Source organism: Pelophylax lessonae, assembly GCF_965119305.1.
Source record: "Pelophylax lessonae genome assembly, chromosome: 3".
In the NCBI taxonomy this organism is placed as follows: Eukaryota; Metazoa; Chordata; class Amphibia; order Anura; family Ranidae; genus Pelophylax; species Pelophylax lessonae.
The window spans coordinates 343,432,498-343,451,388 of record NC_138770.1 but is presented as its reverse complement, the minus strand read 5'-3'; the positions used below and the strand labels follow the sequence as shown (position 1 = coordinate 343,451,388).

General features: G+C 41.4%; 1 protein-coding gene across 1 annotated transcript in view; it reads right to left on the bottom strand.

Annotated features, from left to right (window-relative positions):
• The window catches only part of COL19A1 (collagen type XIX alpha 1 chain), a 1,241,599-nt gene that overhangs the window by 140,365 nt on the left and 1,082,343 nt on the right, over positions 1-18,891 (bottom strand). The window contains exons 46-47 of the mRNA XM_082249430.1: positions 13,160-13,195; positions 12,989-13,033 (exon numbers count right to left, since the gene is read on the bottom strand). Coding sequence (XP_082105556.1) covers positions 12,989-13,033; positions 13,160-13,195 — 81 coding nt within the window. The remainder of the gene's footprint in view (positions 1-12,988; positions 13,034-13,159; positions 13,196-18,891) is intronic.

Here is an 18,891-nt window from a genome sequence, read left to right as displayed (position 1 = left end):
AGGAATGTGTACTTGTGGGGTAACGTGAGGTTCAAAAGGGACACAGAATTCTACACCAAGACACACCTGTGCATGACAGATTGACTGGCCTGACAGGTTAACATTTCACTTTGTGTGTATATATAGGGACACTGGACTATTTCCAGTGTCAATTTTCACTTAAAAAAAAGACTTTAAAGAACTGTGACTTTTCCTTGCTCCCACAAATGAAGGGAACTGTACAGAACTGCAGACACAAAAATTAATTGAAGGTGATAATGATGATGATCATGATGATGATGATAAGTTAACCTTTGGAGTGGGGAACTTCCCCATTACAGGTTATGATCAGTAAAGATGATGAGGAGACTTCCTCCAGTTCAATGCATCCTTACTTGGATGCATCAAGGAGAGCATTTGGCGTCACTAAATTGTGTCATCTATCAAACTACTGATCCCGTCCTCAATGCTGTTTATGAATAAATTGAACAAGGTTGGTCCCAGGACTGAGCCTTGGGGGACCCTGCTTACCACCTCAGACCAGTCTGAGTATGCGCTGTTTATTACCACCCTTTGGACACGCCCTTTTAGCCAGTTCCATATCCAAGAGCAAACCCTGCTGTCGATACCTGCAGACCTTATCTTATAAATTAAGCGCTTATGGGGAACTGTATCAAACGCCTTAGCGAAATCTAAGTACACCACATCCACTGGTCTGCCCCTATCTAGCTCACAGCTCACCTCCTCGTAGAATGTTAAGAGATTGGTTTGACAAAAACGTCCATTTGTAAACCCGTGCTGGTTACTGCTGATGATGCTGTTGTCTTTAGCAAACTCTACGATATAGTCCATTATCATCCCCTCCAGAAGTTTACATACTATTGATGTCAAACTGACAGGCCTATAATTTCCCGGTATATGCCTCTGACCCTTTTTGAATATCGGAATCACGTTTGCTTTCCTCCACTCCCCTGGTACAGCTCCTGTCCTAATACTGTCAGCAAAGATCAGGAACAGTGGTCTAGATATAACCTTACTGAGTTCCTTGAGTACTCTGGGATGTACGCCATCCGGGCCCGGTGATTTGTTTGTGTTAAGTTTATCCAGCCTTTTCCTGATTTCACCCTCTGTAAGCCATAGTGGCAAGTCCTGTGTATTGTGTAAAGTGCAAAGAGAGGTTGTAAACGGCGCTACCTTTGTGCAATTAAAAGAGATAAAGTGCATACATTCACTGTTAAAGAATTATAAATGGGGTGTCCCATAAATCAAAAAAAATTATATATGCTGTATATCAAGTGAGTTCAGGTCAGAAAAGATATATAAAGAAATATAACTTTTCTTGATGAAACAATTTTTTGTGTTTCAGCCTTCTCATCCAACATCGGATCATTTTTATTTTATTTTTTGGTTTCCCTTTTTCATATACAGCCATGAGTTTGAGTCTCTCAGAATATACCATTATATTCAAATTCCCCCCATGAAGTGGACGGGATCACTCATAGAGAGCATAGCCCTAGAAATGTCTCTAATAACATATCGCATTCAGGGCTTGCTATAAGACTCTCAATACCTTTTTAAATTGTTTTTCGAGCCTTTCTCACATGAATAGGAGCCTTATTTTATTTTTATTTTTATTTTTACATATATTTTATCTTTCGTCCATTAAAGGTTGTACCCTACGGAAAGAATGATTTTTAACTTAAATACTTTTTTTGACTTTTTTCTTTTTTCTTTTTTCTATGTGGCCCTCGTAGTAGCCCCGTGAAAGCTGCTTCGCAAATGATGTAATGCAAGCCGCCCTTTATACTCACCTATAGGAATATAGGGAGTAGCAAGATGGCCTCCTTTTGGCAACAAATATGGAGCATCAAGATGGCTGACGGCAGTCTATCTGTTGCCATGACAAGGGCTGGCTATATTAAGACCGGGAGTACGCCGTGGTGACGCCGCTCCAGCAGACGTCGATGACGAAACGCGTAGGGCGGGTCCATTGCGTCACAGCGTCACTTCCGGTTTTGAGATTCCACCGCCGTGGAACGCGGAAGCTTCCTGGCGAGTACTACTGATCCGAGGCAGCTATCACGGTTTCACACAGTGAGTGGATGCTACGTCTTTTCTTCATTTATACGATCTGATACTTCATGAGGCTCCCCTCTTCTTTCTCTCCATATGGAAACACGCCAACTGGTGCTTTGACTGTGGAGGGGGACCCCTGGAGATCCATCCTTGCCTAAGCTTCCGTGCAAGGCAGGTTGTATTTACAGCGCGACACCTAGTGGTCACACGGGTGATTGCAGCTGGCATTTCATTTCATTTTTTATCTTTTTCATTCTAAGGGATTTTTTCCCCGGTAACCTTTATCACTTCCACTTCACTGATTTGTTTTCTGCGGGCATGGTGCACTTTCAGCAGTAAACAGTGCCAGGAATATCACTAACACTTGATTTTATTTCTACACTGGATTGATTTCTATTATTTGTACATCACAATAAAACACTGTCTATGGTATTAAATTTATTTATTGCACTTCAGCACTTTCTGGGTTTTATTTATCACAGATTAGGATATTTTGATCTTTTCTGACCTGAACTCACTTGATATACAGCATATATAATTTTTTTTTGATTTATGGGACACCCCCTTTATAATTCTTTAACAGTGAATGTATGCACTTTATCTCTTTTAATTGCACAAAGGTAGCGCCGTTTACAACCTCTCTTTGCACTTTACACATATCCTGACCCCTCTTGGGGTTTGGTTGTTGGCTGCTTACACCTGTCAGTCTCTCACGCTTCACCGCACACTCCATAGCGCTGGTCATTTTTTGCCTTTACAAGTCCTGTGTATTACTACTAACCATACAGTCATGGTCAGTGTACCCCTCCGTTTCCTGTGTAAATACTGACGAGAAAAAAGCATTCAGCACGGTTGCTTTTTCAGTGTCCTCTGTAACCATCCTCCCATCATCGTAAATTAGCAGAGATTGAAGGTTCAGTTCTGGGTCCTGACAGTTAGACTTGTTGAGAAAGGAAGCTTTTACTTGTAGCGCACCTCTTTAGCAGCCGCTGGTGAATTTGGTCCTATTTCCCCCTTTAGAGCACACACAGCCAGAAACACAGCATTTCCTTCATTTCTCAACTAGTTTAGAAAACATGGGTTCTTTTTTGTTTTTTATTGGGAACAATGAACTTGGATAGGGGTAGGGAGCGTGAGATACTCAGAGGAACTGAAAAACGAAACAACTTGTGGACCCCTTAATTTCTGGCTACATTGCACAATACTACTGGTTACACTGCACAACTTGAATGACTTGAAGTGACTAGTACTCTCTTCATAGTTTAAAGCTTCACCCAGTCACTTTCTTGTAGCTTTGAGTGTCATCTACTCACTTAGCCACAGGGTCATCATTTGCCTTGCGCCGATATCCAGCAATGTCTTCCTAGTGAGGGAGATGTAGACTCAGACCGCCATAGGACAGCTAGCCTCTTTACCGCCAACTTCCTCCTGGCTCTCTCTCCAGTGAGCTTACTCCAGATCCAACTTTAAATAGGCCCTACAGCTAGGCCTAGCTGAGACCTTGGTGTCTTACTTAGGAATTATTTTAGAATCCTGCACCAGGAGGCATACCCCCTGCATGAGAGTCTCTTCCTGCAGGACTGGACCCAGGAACACTGCACAGACTGTCCAGGCCTCAGACTATTTATGGGCTCTATCTCCACCTTCTGGGCACACCTGTCCAGGGATTGACTGGAGTCTGATAAATGTTCAGGCAGTCTTCTCTGCCCTCCCTCCCACTATATTTATAGAATCCTCTAGAAGATAGGCAGAAATAACAACAGACTGTGAAACACTGAGTAGTCCTAGGGAATCAACCCCTGCTCCACTGATTACAGTGGAGCTAACTAAATTTACCTAGCAGCTTACTCTACACGAGGAGGGTGCTACATACTGTTAACACTGAGAAATGTGTGATTGGGATGGAGAAAGTAAGGGGGTACAGTGTGGACTCAAATAAACAAGCAGAGGTCCTGCTCACTAACAAGAAACAGGTCTGAGCATTCCTGGGCACAGTTGGGTACAACCGACAGTTTGTCCCCAACTTTGTCACTAAAGCCATGATGATCGAGTAGAATGCTCAGACTTTTTTTGAAGCTTAAGACTGCACTATTCCAACATACAGTGCTGGTTGCTCTGGATTTTTCCTTGGAATTTAATGCTCAGACAGATGCCATGAGTGACATTTTGGAGGCAGCTCTGCTTCAAGAGGTCATTGTGAAAGAGCATTCCAAGTTTTTTCTTAGCAGAAAACTGTTTGCTGCCAAAAAAAACTATGTCATGGTAGAGAAAAACTCCAAGGCCATAAAATGGGCTCTGTAAGACTTTCTGCTAGGCTGTTTGGTGTTCATGTAGAAATAGGAAAAGGAAGCCGCTCAGGTGAGGCTAAATGAACCAGTGCTGGTCAGATCCGCCATCCAGAAATCGTGCAAACAAAGAAGTTGGATGCACTCGGAAAACGTGAAATTAAAGAAGTGTTTTATTCCTCATACCAAATCCATACAGACAGTGCATTGAGAGACATGATAGGTTGACGCGATTCACGATATAGATGATCGCTTACTCATAACCACAGGTATAAAAGACTTCTTTGATTTCACATTTTCCGAGTGCGGCCCAACTTCTTTGTTTGCACTATTTCTGTTAGGTGTTCATGGCCATGCCCCTTTGACATCAGGGGGTCAAAATTAAGATGGTAATGGTTCTTGTTCCTTCAGGACAATATTTTAATCATAGGGCACAGGAGACAGAATTAAAATGCTTAGTCCATCTCTCAAGCAGTGGTGTAGCATTGAAGGGGCAGGGGAGGGGGTGGGCAGTTGGCCCCGGGTGCCACACATTGGGGGGGTGTCAGGAGAGACTGCCAGTATCGCCAGCTTTATCAGGCACAGGTAAGTGGGGCCAGCTGTGGTGACCAGTTAGGTGTAGGGTCCCCTATGTAGTACAGATCTGGGTGTCCTCCGGTCTGTGTCAGTCAGTCAAAGAGGTTCAGTGCTCGGGCTGAGCTCACACTATTGAAAGGTGGAATGTCCGATAAATCTTCCCCCCTTCAACTGCCCGGGACCACAGAGGGGGTAGCACTGAGCCCCGCCCAGCGCCTGATACCCGGAGCCATGTCTGAATGAGGTTCATTGTGAGCAGAGAGGTGAGGAGAGCTGAGAGCAGCAGAGGGGGGCATCATCTCCACACTGGAGACATCGAGTACCAACTTACCTACACAGCATCAACCTACACCCACCACCCATCATTCACTCAACCAACATACAGCACCAAATCTGGGAACAGCACCTATTATACAGACAGCACCCATCATTCATCCAGCACCCAACCTACACCCAGCACCCATTATACACCCAGCACCCAACCAACATACAGCACCAAGCCTGGGCACGGCACCCATCATACACCCAGCACCCAATATACACCCAGCACCCAACCTTCGCCCAGCATTCATCATACACCCAGCACCCAACCTACACCCAGCACCCATCATACACCCAGCACCCAACCAGAACACAGCACCCATCACACATCCAGCTGGGTCTAGCAGCCAATCGTATTGCCTGTACTCTGTCACATGATCACTGGATGGGGGGGTGCCAGATATAGGACCTGCCCCGGGTGCCAAATGCTTTAGGTACATCCCTGCTCCCGGGTACACTGTAGGGTTGAAGGGGGCTCTCTGTTGGGAAACCTGCAAAAATTCTTAGACTGTTATACCCCTCCTGCAGGTAAAGCTTTGAGTCTCTTTGAGCGTTTTATGTTATTGTGGTAAAAAGACATTTTCTGTTGGAAGCATTGTTTGAATTTTGTGCTTATATACAGTATATAAAAGTTTATTTTTAGGGTATAGTTGTATGCACATGTGTGCCTAAAGGCACTTCCAGAAATTGAATTGTATATAGTAAAATAATGAGGTACATACTGTACATACTGTAAAAAAAAACATGCACAGGGATAGACATAGAGATAAAGGGATTTAACTTATTTTAAACCATTAAAGTATTGCCTAAATTAGATTATTAAAAATATCCTTCAGCAGTCCGACTGCTTGCTAATAACTAACCTCACTTTAATATCTACATAAGATTGACCAGCATTCTAAACCTACAGTAACCCTAGGCCTACAACCAACTGCGCAGCTGGTACTCAAGCCTAATAATTAGATCGTTGCTTGCAGCCTGTTAACACTTTAATATGTCCTTGGGGACCAAGAGCATTTACATTTCTGTGGCTACTGAGGGATTAAACCCAAGAATAACTGAATGATTTGTGTGACATTGGAAAAGAGTATGTAATTAAATAGAAAAGATTTTTTTTATTTTATAAGTCAGGTATTAGTCTTTTATGATAGGTGAAAATTAAAATCAGAACAATTTATTAGAGAAACTATGATGTACACTTAAAGCTTCCCTTCATTTAATGTGAAATGTAGCTCTAAATGGTTCTAATAAGGCAGGATGAAGGACATCTAGAGTAAGACCTTTGTTTTAATTTAAACTAGTTTTAAATATATTTATTCAGATTAGATGTTTGGAATACAAAACAAAGAAAGTTGTTAATAGGGATGATTGAACTTTTGAAAAGTTCGGTTCGACCAGAACACCCGAATTTCCCAAAAGTTTGGTTCGGATTCCAGAACCCCATTGAAATCAATGGGACCCGAACTTCTGGAATCAAAAAACACCATTTTGAAGCCCTAAAACTCAATAAATGCCCCTAAAAAGGGCCTAGGGTTCTGGGTCATGCCCCAGGGACTATGAATCAGGCAAAAAAAAGTTCTTAAAAATTGTTGTTTTTGATAGAGAGCCAATTATTGAAATAATTATTGAAAAAAAAAGATTTCTTTGGATTTAGTGTCTGGGGGGTCTAAAAAGTGTACCTGTGAAGTTTCAGCTCTGTAGCATGTCCAGAACCAGAAAAAAACAGATACTTTTTCTTAGAATTTCAGTAGCACAGGGATGGTGTTACCCTCCCTTCACACCTGGTTGTTTTTGTTACAAGCGTTTTTCAGGCGTTTTTTTAACTTCTGTATAGGGGTATATATATATATATATATATATATATATATATATAAAAAAATGTACCATATGAAATACGTTACAAAAGTGCGCTAATATAAAACAAGAGAACAAAAATGTCCATATATGTGAAATCAAAATGAATCAACAATTTGAAATAAAGTCTTTTTCATCCAGAAGAAAGTGTTCCCAAAGTGATATTGCAGGAAAACCAACTGATGAATGATGGGTGTTAGGAAATAAGTGATGAGGGGTGAGTAAATTAACCTCTTCCCAAAAAAAAATCCATAAACGTGACTTGAAACAAAAATACAATTTTGTGATGACACCCGGTGATGTGAGTGGACTCTTACCACATTTGAGAGAGATTGGAGCGTATACTGTGGTACCAAGGAATCCAATTGGTACCACAGTATATGCTCCAATCTCTCTCGAATGTGGTAAGAGTCCACTCACATCACCGGGTGTCATCACAAAATTGTATTTTTGTTTCAAGTCACGTTTATGGATTGTTTTTTGGGAAGAGGTTAATTTACTCACCCCTCATCACTTATTTCCTAACACCCATCATTCATCAGTTGGTTTTCCTGCAATATCACTTTGGGAACACTTTCTTCTGGATGAAAAAGACTTTATTTCAAATTGTTGATTCATTTTGATTTCACATATATGGACATTTTTGTTCTCTTGTTTTATATTAGCGCACTTTTGTAACGTATTTCATATGGTACATTTTTTTGCATTCCTAATTATTCACAGTGCTACTTTTACACCTAGTCACATTGGTTCGCGCGCCTTTTTTCCATTCACAATATATATGTGTATATATATATATATATATATGTGTATACCCCTAACCCAGAATCTGCATAGTGGAGTCACCCTTACATGGCAGAGTTCGGTCACCCTGACATGGCAGAGTCAGATCACACTAAACTACACTACGGTCACCCTGACATGGCAGAGTCAGATCACATTAAACTACACTGCGGTCACCCTGACATGGCAGAGTCAGGTCACCCTAAACTACACTACGGTCACCCTGACACTTAAAGCTATCCCTACATAAACTAGTTTTTTGAATCTAACTATAGTGGTATATAGTACCCTAACTACACTGCATATCCCTTTCCTCACACTAATAATTGCAAAATGACACTGGAGCTTTACAAGCAGCAGGAGTAACAGAAATGCTTCCACTCTATTCCACAGCCTCTGTATTATGTATACCCCTAACCCAGAATCTGCATAGTGGGGTCACCCTTACATGGCAGAGTTCGGTCACCCTGACATAGCAGAGTCAGATCACATTAAACTACACTACGGTCACCCTGACATGGCAGAGTCAGATCACATTAAACTACACTACGGTCACCCTGACATGGCAGAGTCAGATCACATTAAAATACACTACGGTCACCCTGACATGGCAGAGTCAGATCACATTAAACTACACTACGGTCACCCTGACATGGCACAGTCAGATCACATTAAACTACACTACAGTCACCCTGACATGGCAGAGTCAGATCACATTAAACTACACTGCGGTCACCCTGACATGGATGAGTCAGGTCACCCTAAACTACACTACGGTCACCATGACACTTAAAGCTATCCCTACATAAACTATTTTTTTGTTTGAATCTAACTATAGTGGTATATAGTACCCTAACTACACTGCATATCCCTTTCCTCACACTAATAATTTCAAAATGACACTGGAGCTTTACAAGCAGCAGGAATAACAGAAATGCTTCCACTCTATTCCACAGCCTCTGTATTATGTATACCCCTAACCCAGAATCTGCATAGTGGGGTCACCCTTACATGGCAGAGTTCGGTCACACTGACATGGCAGAGTCAGATCACATTAAACTACACTACGGTCACCCTAACATGGCAGAGTCAGATCACATTAAACTATACTACGGTCACCCTGACATGGCAGAGTCAGATCACATTAAACTACACTACAGTCACCCTGACATGGCAGAGTCAGATCACATTAAACTACACTACGGTCACCCTGACATGGCAGAGTCAGGTCACCCTAAACTACACTACAGTCACCCTGACACTTAAAGCTATCCCTACAAAAACTAGATTTTTGAATCTAACTATAGTGGTATATAGTACCCTAACTACACTGCATATCCCTTTCCTCACACTAATAATTGCAAAATGACACTGGAGCTTTACAAGCAGCAGGAGTAACAGAAATGCTTCCACTCTATTCCACAGCCTCTGTATTACAGTGCTAGAGGTTTGGCGGGGCTATGTTATATACTGGGGGGCGTATTCACTCCTGATTGGCCTCTGGACCCCCTAGTCACTCCAATCACATTCCTAGCAGACACCTGCCCCCTCAATTGGCTTTTACTGATGTTTCTGGGCCAATCACAGGCTTTTAAAGCCAAGTTCCTGTCCCATTGCATTTTGGGCGGTTCTGGTGGCCGAATTCTGAACTTTTACCGCAAAAAGTTCGGAATTCGGCCGAATTTCGAACACCCAATGTTCGGGTCGAACCGATGGTTGACCCGGACCGTTCGATGATCCCTAGTTGTTAACAGAGACAACACATACTACAGGCCCGGCGATACACCCAGGAATGTAGTGTTTGGAGAAAAAAGGACTTATGAAGCTATGCAAGTAAACTGATAATTGCAAATAACTTTTCGAAGAGTTATCTACAGGTCTAACTTTCCCTGTTTCATTTTTATTAAACCCACTTGAATATTCAGCTTTAACCCTGTGTATCAGTCCTGTCCCTTGATCTGAACCAAAGGTATAACTGTGGAAGTATTATTAGCAGTGGACCACTACAGCTGTACACAATATTTCTGCTGCATGCACAATATGTAGCAGCTTGCTAGAATGCATTCCGTTTAACAAGGGGGATGGAAAAGACGGATGCTTTTTAGCACAAAATATTATAAGGCCCATTCACGCTAATGTGCTATGTTAGCTTATGTGCATTACCACGGGTTAAGGCAGTCCATTCATTTATTGTTAATGAGCCCTAAAAGGCCTACTCTTAGCATACATCAGGCCACATAGATCATGAACAACTCTTCCATAAAATATGGCCAACCCCCCTCCCCCCATTTTGTTTTTCATGGCTAGTTTCCTTTATATCATAATCTGATTGCAATAAGATAACATAGAGGTTGAAAATGGTATGCAACATAAAACATTCAGATAGTTACATAGTACATTTATTCACTCAGGTCTTTACTTGGGAACTAAAAGTTGGACAACCGGGGGTGAAAAGGAAATGGTTGGGGTTGTTCCAAAATGGAGACAGTTCCTCCAGTAGAGGGTCAGAGCCACTGAAACATTTACTATTATTGTCCAGATAATGAGGAAGTAGAAAAAAAATTACATAGCTCCAATCTAGGGATGGTCATCAAAGGGCCCCTGTTCGACAAAAACATGTTTAGCTCAATCTCTTCAACTACTGGCCAAGATAGATAGATAGATGTAATACCTTGACAGAACCTCCAGCTTTACATGGTAAAAAAAATAATCCAGGTATTTGTGAAAATGGAGGAGGTCATGGCAACCACATAGGGACCCCTATATCCCAGGGGGCCCATCTGCAAATGCATGGTTTGCACAATTGGTATGCTCTGTTCAAACATAGGTAGAGTTCAAATTTTCAATTATTGTCTGATGATAATAGAATGTGCTGTTTACCTACTCCCAAAATTGTGTTTATTCACCTAAATATTATTAAGCTAACATAGCTAAAAACTATTTTTTTTTTTTCTAAAAGCAGCAGATTGAAAATGAAATCTTTGATTTTAAAGACTACATGACCTCGGCTTTGATTATAACTGTACTTCAAAAGTTCTTTTTTTTAAATGTTCTTTTTTAATTAAAACCAGCAAAAAGATACAATTCCCAGCACACCAGAAAAATTACCAAATGCCCTTTATTAACCGATTTTCCCCAAAAATTGATTGTTGGACCCAATGTGTAGTGTAGATCCATATGCTTTACACTTGTGTTCTACATTTACAGTACATTACAAAACTGATTTGACTAACTGCTAGGAAGACATATATGAGAATGCATATATTTGTTTTTTCAAATTCTGTATATTAATGATAACTACAAATTTAGAAAAATTTGTTTCAAACAAAATACTCAAAGGCTTTAAAGTGACAGTGATATCACGTATGGTTACTGTAATGCCATGGAGAGATATGTGAACTTGATATTTGAGATGAGGTAAGGAGTATTTACTGAGAAGAGCACTGTGTATAAAGGCTAGCAGAACCACTTCCACTAGGGATATACAAACACTGCTAATTACACATGCATCAGCATGCTCAATGTCATGAATTAATGAGTCATGAATTGGAGCCCAGGGAGTCACTAAGCTTCCTAATTTGGAGCATTCATCTCTACCAGCTTCATTGTCAATAATGAAAGAAATCAGACAACTCAAACAACACTTCTATAGAAAAAATAGCACAACAGAAATAAAACTTGAAAGGCCACTTTAAAATTACACTAATTAAAGAAAGCAGTTTCATATTAATTTAAAATAGGAGCTACAGACAAATGGTCATCTAATGAGACCACTTCTCCCAGAATTGAACATAGAAATTATTCACAGCAGGCTCACTCATCAACAGCATGATGTTTTTCTGTATGCTAAAATTTACCATGGCATGAATTTTGCATGAATTTATTTTGAATCAACAGGCTCATACATATTTTTCTATTGGAAACTACCTGTGTTGTGCTGCATTCTGTTTGCCTGATACACTATATTTAGAAAAGCTTTAAAAGGGTGATTATACATAATGTCTAAAATGTCGCAGTCAGTATTTTATGTTACCTTCTTTGTACTTTTGTGTATGTATCTGACACTACATGCAGGCATTTTGTTTGCTTCTTTTTTCTCTCTTTAGCTCTTTTTTTCCAATGTTATCTCTTTTGTATATAGTGAATGCTCTCTCCTTATAATGTACTTGGATAGTGGGGATGTCACGTACTCCTTGGTGAAGTCAATAATAATTTGCACGTGAAGTTTTGTTAAAACTCCTCTATTGTGCTCCCACATGAAAAAAGTCTAGAGACAATAATATGTTTACTTTCCCTGAACATAATAACTAGATTAATAAATGTAGTTTTTGTAATTAAATACACTTCTTTGTAAGTAAAACTATCTTTGTTTCTTAAAGGAGCCAATCAATTTCTGCATCTACGTGTCTCTAGAACAGACTAGAGAACAAAGGGGAGAAGACGGTAAATGCTATGTTTGAAACTGATGCTCTTTCTGTATTCTCCAAACAGAATATGCAGAATCATTACAGGCAGAAACATACCCTCTCTCCCATGGGTTCCTGGAGATGTAATGCAGTTCATTTTCTAAAGGCAAATAGGCTGTTCATTTTTCAAGAGAATTTTACCTTGGCTTAGGGAATGCAGTGAAAATTTACTTTGCAAAAAATACTAAATGGCGTACAAAGGAAAAAAGAAGCAGTCATTTTGCTTGCTCATGATTGGATGAGGTAAGTCAGCAAAGATTCACCTTGTAAACTAAGCTAGGAGAAACATTTTACATGCTTTTAGTTTATTAACCCGGATGTGTGAATTAAAATCTACCCATAGCTTAGGTTACTGAATGCCAATTAAAGCACGGCAGTATGTGTGAAGACCTGTAACTCTGGAGGACTGTAGTGACTGAGCTGAACTTATGGTTGGCCAGGATGATCCTAAGCACAAGGACACCACTAAGGTGCATTTATAAATTCTGCAGTTCAAGTCAGTGGGAACATCTTATAATTTCACTCTATCCAAATGCATTTTGAATTTAGAAGATTTCCTCACAATGGACCAGTCACTAGTTACCAGACACACTGACAGCACACTTAAAAGGAATAATAATTTAAAAAAGGCATTTTTAAAAAACTTACACGTTCTCCTTTTGGACCTCTGTCACCTGGTCGTCCTGGGGCTCCCTGAAAAGTAGAACGAATAATTTATTGAAAGGATTTTGGAAAAATATAAAAATCGAAGATTGCAACAGAAATGTTATTGTTTGTTCACTGAAGTTATTACAAGCAATGAAATTAAACATGACTCACCGGTGAACCTGGTAATCCATCATTTCCGTTTCTTCCCTAGAAATGATATATGGAATTTTAGTCATTGAATTGCATTGCATAGCCGCACATGAGTTTTAGATCATCAGTTCTCCTTCCTCATCAAGCTTTGAAAAAGCACACACTGTGTACCCAGGAAGGGTGATTATAGCAGCTATTCATCAAAGTCTTGAAGTTACAAAACTGATAGAAAACATGCTCAGCAAACAAGAATTCATCTTTTTTTTGCTAGGTAATAATTCAATTAGTGTTACTTTATTTATCCAAAAGGAAAAGAAAATAGGTGGGGAAAATAAATGCATCTACTTGCTACAATATCTACCATTGATCTAAATAACCGTAGGTTACAAAACTTCAGAAACCCCTTAACTAATACATTTCTGTAATTGGCACTGTAACACACAAAGACACATTTTAATCTATTTATTTGGGGAAAATGTCACAGCATTGAGAAGCACTAGTGGTAGCAATAGCTAGTAGTAGGAATATTGGTAATAGTATGTAGGCAGGTGCGGTTTACCCTCCCCTCTGTAGATGGCACTGTATTGCTGGCTTCTGTACAGGGGGAATGGAGAAAAAGAGGACATTTGTTCCTCTGAAGCCTCTGCAAGTAACATCAGGGGAGCAGTTGTGACATTGGACAATGTAACACTGGATGACCTCAACGGCCATCTATAGTGAGGACAATGCTAACAAAGAGCACTGCCCCAATGCAGCTGGCATGCATTAGTGAATTGGGTAGGAAGGGGAAAGGATCCAAGCTGGCTAGGGACAGATCATCTAGTCCCAGAGAAAGGTCCCTGAGGAAGATGAACAAAGAAGAAGAACACCTTTGCTGGCTCCACTACCTCTGGACTTTAGAGGGGATAAGGATTGGCCATTGTTCTGCTCAGTGCTGCTTTTACTGTCACACAGCCGTCCCTCTTCAACCAGATGGTGTTATGGTAAAGTAACCCTTATCAAGATGACACTGTAAGTGCTGGGATTATTTCATTGTGCCTATAACATTGCTGAGTGTTTCTGTACCTGTGATGCCTGTGTCAGTCAGACGCTGTTATCAACTTGCTTGAAACTGTAAAGCAAATACATTGCTGCTGTTGTCCACCTATTATTTTTAACTTCCACTCAACCAAATGATAACTGTGCCACTCTTTTTGGTCTCGTTGTGCCTTTTCTCCACCTTCAGTACCAACCAATTGGCCCCACCCACAAATAGTATTAGTGTATTAGTTAATAATATTTATATTAAGTATTGTTTTATTATATTGTTTTATTATATACAGTATAGTATACAACAGATCCATAATCTGAGTCTAGAAATCCCACAAAAGCACAAGCACATACTAATAGACATTAAGGAGATCAAAACTGGGGTATTTTAGTACACCACTGATCTATTTACACCTTTCCCCAAAAATTATTTATCTATACCTTTCCTGAAAATTGACCATTTATGACTAAAATTTCTGCTATTGATTTACAAATTAGCAAATAAAAGCTCAGTAATATAACACAATTTAACCAAATAGATGAAAAAACAGACTAAAGAAAAAAGTAAGAGATGCAATTTGTACTGTCTTCCTCCAAAATCAGAGGTTCAGTTGTTTTCCAGAATTTTCACAGGTGAAAAAGCAAGGTTTTTTACCCACTCTTTACAGAGTCTTTAAGTAGTATGTCAACAGTACAGTCCAGTAGTTAAAATACTGTATAGATTGGACAGAATGGACAAAGAGGGTATAGAATGGTTGAGCAAGGTGTAATACGTGAAGAGAGTAATGTTTAGAAATAAGGCTCATTCATGCTAGCAGTTAGGTGGCGGTTAAACGCTGTGGTAGAGCTACATTTTTACAACCCCCCACACCTGCACTTCCTTTAGCAGCAGATAAAGTGACTGGGGTTGTACACATGCCCCCTCAGCAAGCTGGGTGCTATGAGGGCACCCGTGTGGGTGTGCTCCTGAGTCAGGTTGTTTGCGTCCATAGACATGCATAGCGTTGGTAAGCCATGCCCCCACTCCTTCCTTACAGGAGTTTGACTGACAGCAGCAGGAGCTTATGATTCCCCCAGCTGTCAGTGCCTCCTGTGGAACCAGGAAGTGGGAGGAGCAGTGATGCAGGCGGGACGCCACTTAATCGGTGACACAGTAAGGTAAGTGTTTAGGGATGGGGTGGGTAGATTAGGTAGCATGGAGTTTTTTTTTTTTTTTATCTTAATTCAGATGATACATTAAAAAAAAACCTTACATATACCCAGTTAAGTGAACAGCCTCAGATGATACACGAAGATGAAACAAATCCTCCTACATAGGTTTTATTTGTTTATCTGCAATCTTCTCTTCCCTACACCCCTTCAAAAGGGCAGATTGCGTTAAAAATCTTTCTTCATCTGTCAGGAGCACAGAGGAAGGGCTGGAGAGACTGCAGCTACAGTGTGTGAGAGCTGTTAGGAGAAAAAGAACACACTCCCTTCACACAGCAGAAGAACAGTGTTGTGAATAGACAAGCTCCATGCTGGGCTTTCTCCCCAACAGAAATTCTCATGTGTGGGGAAAACTTCTCAGAAGTCACACATACTGATAACATAGGTACTAATCACCAAAGAGAAACAACACTTAGAGCTTTGGAGAGAGACAAGTAAACACTACAGATATATGTGCTTTGCTCAGATTTACAGCCATTTTAAAGTAAAACAAACATTTTGTGTTTAGAACCATTTGAGGACCCACTGCTTCTTGATCATTAAATCACCAGTCATCAAATCACCAGGCAAAAGGGGGCAACTCTGACATGAGACAAAGAACCCTGCTTCTTTACCATGATGGACCACCTCCAAACATACACACAAGGCATGCTAAATTACTTACGGCAAAAAGATCAGCTGCGGAGAGCCCACAGGCAACATGGGTGACTAGTCCTTTGTACACTGATTGCCTTTTTTGAGCATAGCTTCCACAATACAGGTCCTCTTTAACCACTTTAAGACCGGAAGAATTTGCCCCCTTAATGACCACTTGACCAGGCCACTTTTTTCAACTTGGCACTGCGTGATTTTAACTGACAATTGCGCGGTCATGCGATGCTGTACCCAAATGTAATTTACACCCTTTTTTCCCACAAATAGAGCTTTCTTTTGGTGGTATTTGATCACCTGTGCGATTTTTATTTTTTGCACTATACACGAAAAAAGAGCAACAATTCTGAAAAAATCTATATTTTTCACATTCTGCTGTATAACATTCCCAAAAAAAAAAAATTAAAAAACAAAATCTTTTAACATTTTAGGCCAATTTGTTTTCTGCTACATATTTTTGGTAAAAATAATCTCAATAAGCGTATTTTGATTGGTTTGCGCAAAAGTTATTGCGTCTACTAACTACGGGAAAGATTTAGGTAATTTTTATTGTTTTTTTTTTTTTTACTAGTAATGGTGGCGATCTGCGATTTTTAGCGGAACTGCGACATTGCAACGGACAGATTGGACCCCTAACTGACCTTTTTGACACTTTTGGGGGACCACTGACATTACTAGAGTAATCAGTGCTATAAATATGCACTGTTACTGTAATAATGACATTGGCAGGGAAGGGGTTAACTTAGTTGGTGATCAAGGGGTGTGTTTACTAACTGTGGGGGGTTGGGCCTAGGGGTGTGTTTACTAACTGTGGGGGGTTGGGCTTTTAGAATGACTATAGAGACCTGTGATCCTATGTAAAAGGATCACAGGTGCTCTGTAATCATTTCAGAGAGAACGGTCAGCTGTGTTTACAACCGTCCTTCTCTCTCAGCGGGGAGCAATCGCGGGTGGCTAGTTGCAATCGCGGCTGCCGGCCCTGTGCATCGGCATCCAGCGCTGCAGTGCCCGCTCGTCACCCAGCACCAGGCGCGTGACTGACATACCCCTGCAGTATAACTGCGGCGGGCGGTCCCTAACTGGTTAAAGTGTATTTTTCCCAAAAAAAGTGTGTTTAACCTCCCCCCATCCGCGCTACAGCCTATATATACGGCTGCAGCGCGGACTTGAATTTTCGGGAGGCCGTTTTTAAATGGCCTCCCAGAGACAAGCCCCCCGTGCGCTCCCGCGAGCGCGCAGCGGGGAAAATCTGTGTCGGCCGTGTCCCTTGGACACGGCCGATCACAGATCGTGGTGAATGGCCAATCACAGCGGCCATTCACCACGTGATCGGGCCATCCAATGAGCGATGATCTCATATGTAAACATATGAGATCATCTCTCATCGCCGGCGCTCCTTCCTTACACAGAGCCTGCAGTGTGAGGAAGGAGGGGGAGCCTCACAGCGCCGGGACACACAGGAATGTAATAAGGGCACTGATCACCAGTGCCCTGATTACTAAAGGTAAAAACATACACACAGTGCCCCCCATCAGTGCCCACAGTGCCCACCATCAGTGCCCCCCATCAATGCCCACAATCAGTGCCCATAGTGCTGCCAGTCAGTGTCCATCAGTGCCTGCTCATCTAGGCACTGATGAGCACTGACTGGCAGCACTATGGGCACTGAGTGTGGGCACTGATGGTGCTGCCCATCAGTGCCGCTCATCAGTGCCACCCGTCAGTGTCCAGTGCCATCCGCCAGTGCCCATCAGTGCTGCCTAACAGTGCCCATCAGTGCCGCCCATCAGTGCCACCTCTCAGTGCCCAGCAGTGCCACCTCTCAGTGCCACCTCTCAGTGCCCAGCAGTGCCACCTCTCAGTGCCCAGCAGTGCCACCTCTCAGTGCCCAGCAGTGCCGCCTATCAGTGCTCATCAGTGCCACCTATCAGTGCTCATCAGTGCCGCCTATCAGTGCCGCCTATCAATGCCGCCTATCAGTGCTCATCAGTGCGGCATATTAGTACCTCCTCATCAGTGCCCATAAGTGCCACCTCATCAGTGCCCATAAGTGCCACCTCATCAGTGCCCATAAGTGCCACCTCATCAGTGCCCATCAGTGCAGCCTATCAGTGCCCATCAGTGCCGCCTCATCAGCGCACATCAGTGAAGGAGAAAAATGTATTTTCAAAATTTACTCGCACAAAATAAGAAAACCTTTTTTTTTTTTCAAAATTTTCTGTATTTTTTCTTTTTTTTTGTAAAAAATAAAAAACCCAGAGGTGATTAAATACCACCAAAAGAAAGCTCTATTTGTGTGAAAAAAATGATAAAAATTTCATATGGGTACAGTGTAGCATGACCGCTCAATCGTCATTCAAAGTGTGACAGAGCTGAAAGCTGAAATTGGCCTGGATGGGAAGGGGGTTTAAGTGCACAGAAGGCAAGTAGTTAAAAAATCGCTGCGCAATTACAGTATGACATATAAAATTGCAACAATCACCTTTTTATTCTCTAGGGCTCTGCTAAAAAAAAAATATTCATAATGCTTGGGGCTTCTGAGCAATTTTCTAGCAAAAAAATACACATTTTCACAAGTAGGAGAAAAATGTCAGAATTGACCTGCGTGGGAACTGGTTAAAAAAATATTATGATCCCCTGATGACGTTAGCACGCCTAACGAAACGTGCGTCGGGAACGTGAGACCGTAGAGTTCCGGTGAGGTGGAACGCAGACGCGGAAGCGGCGTCCCATCCACCAGGAGAAGCTGAACGATTTGTACTACTGTGGCGTTTACTTACCACTATGGAGTAAGTGCATTACTTTTTATTAAATCTCTTTATATGGCAATATTACGCTATTGGAGTTTCCTTATTTCTTATGAC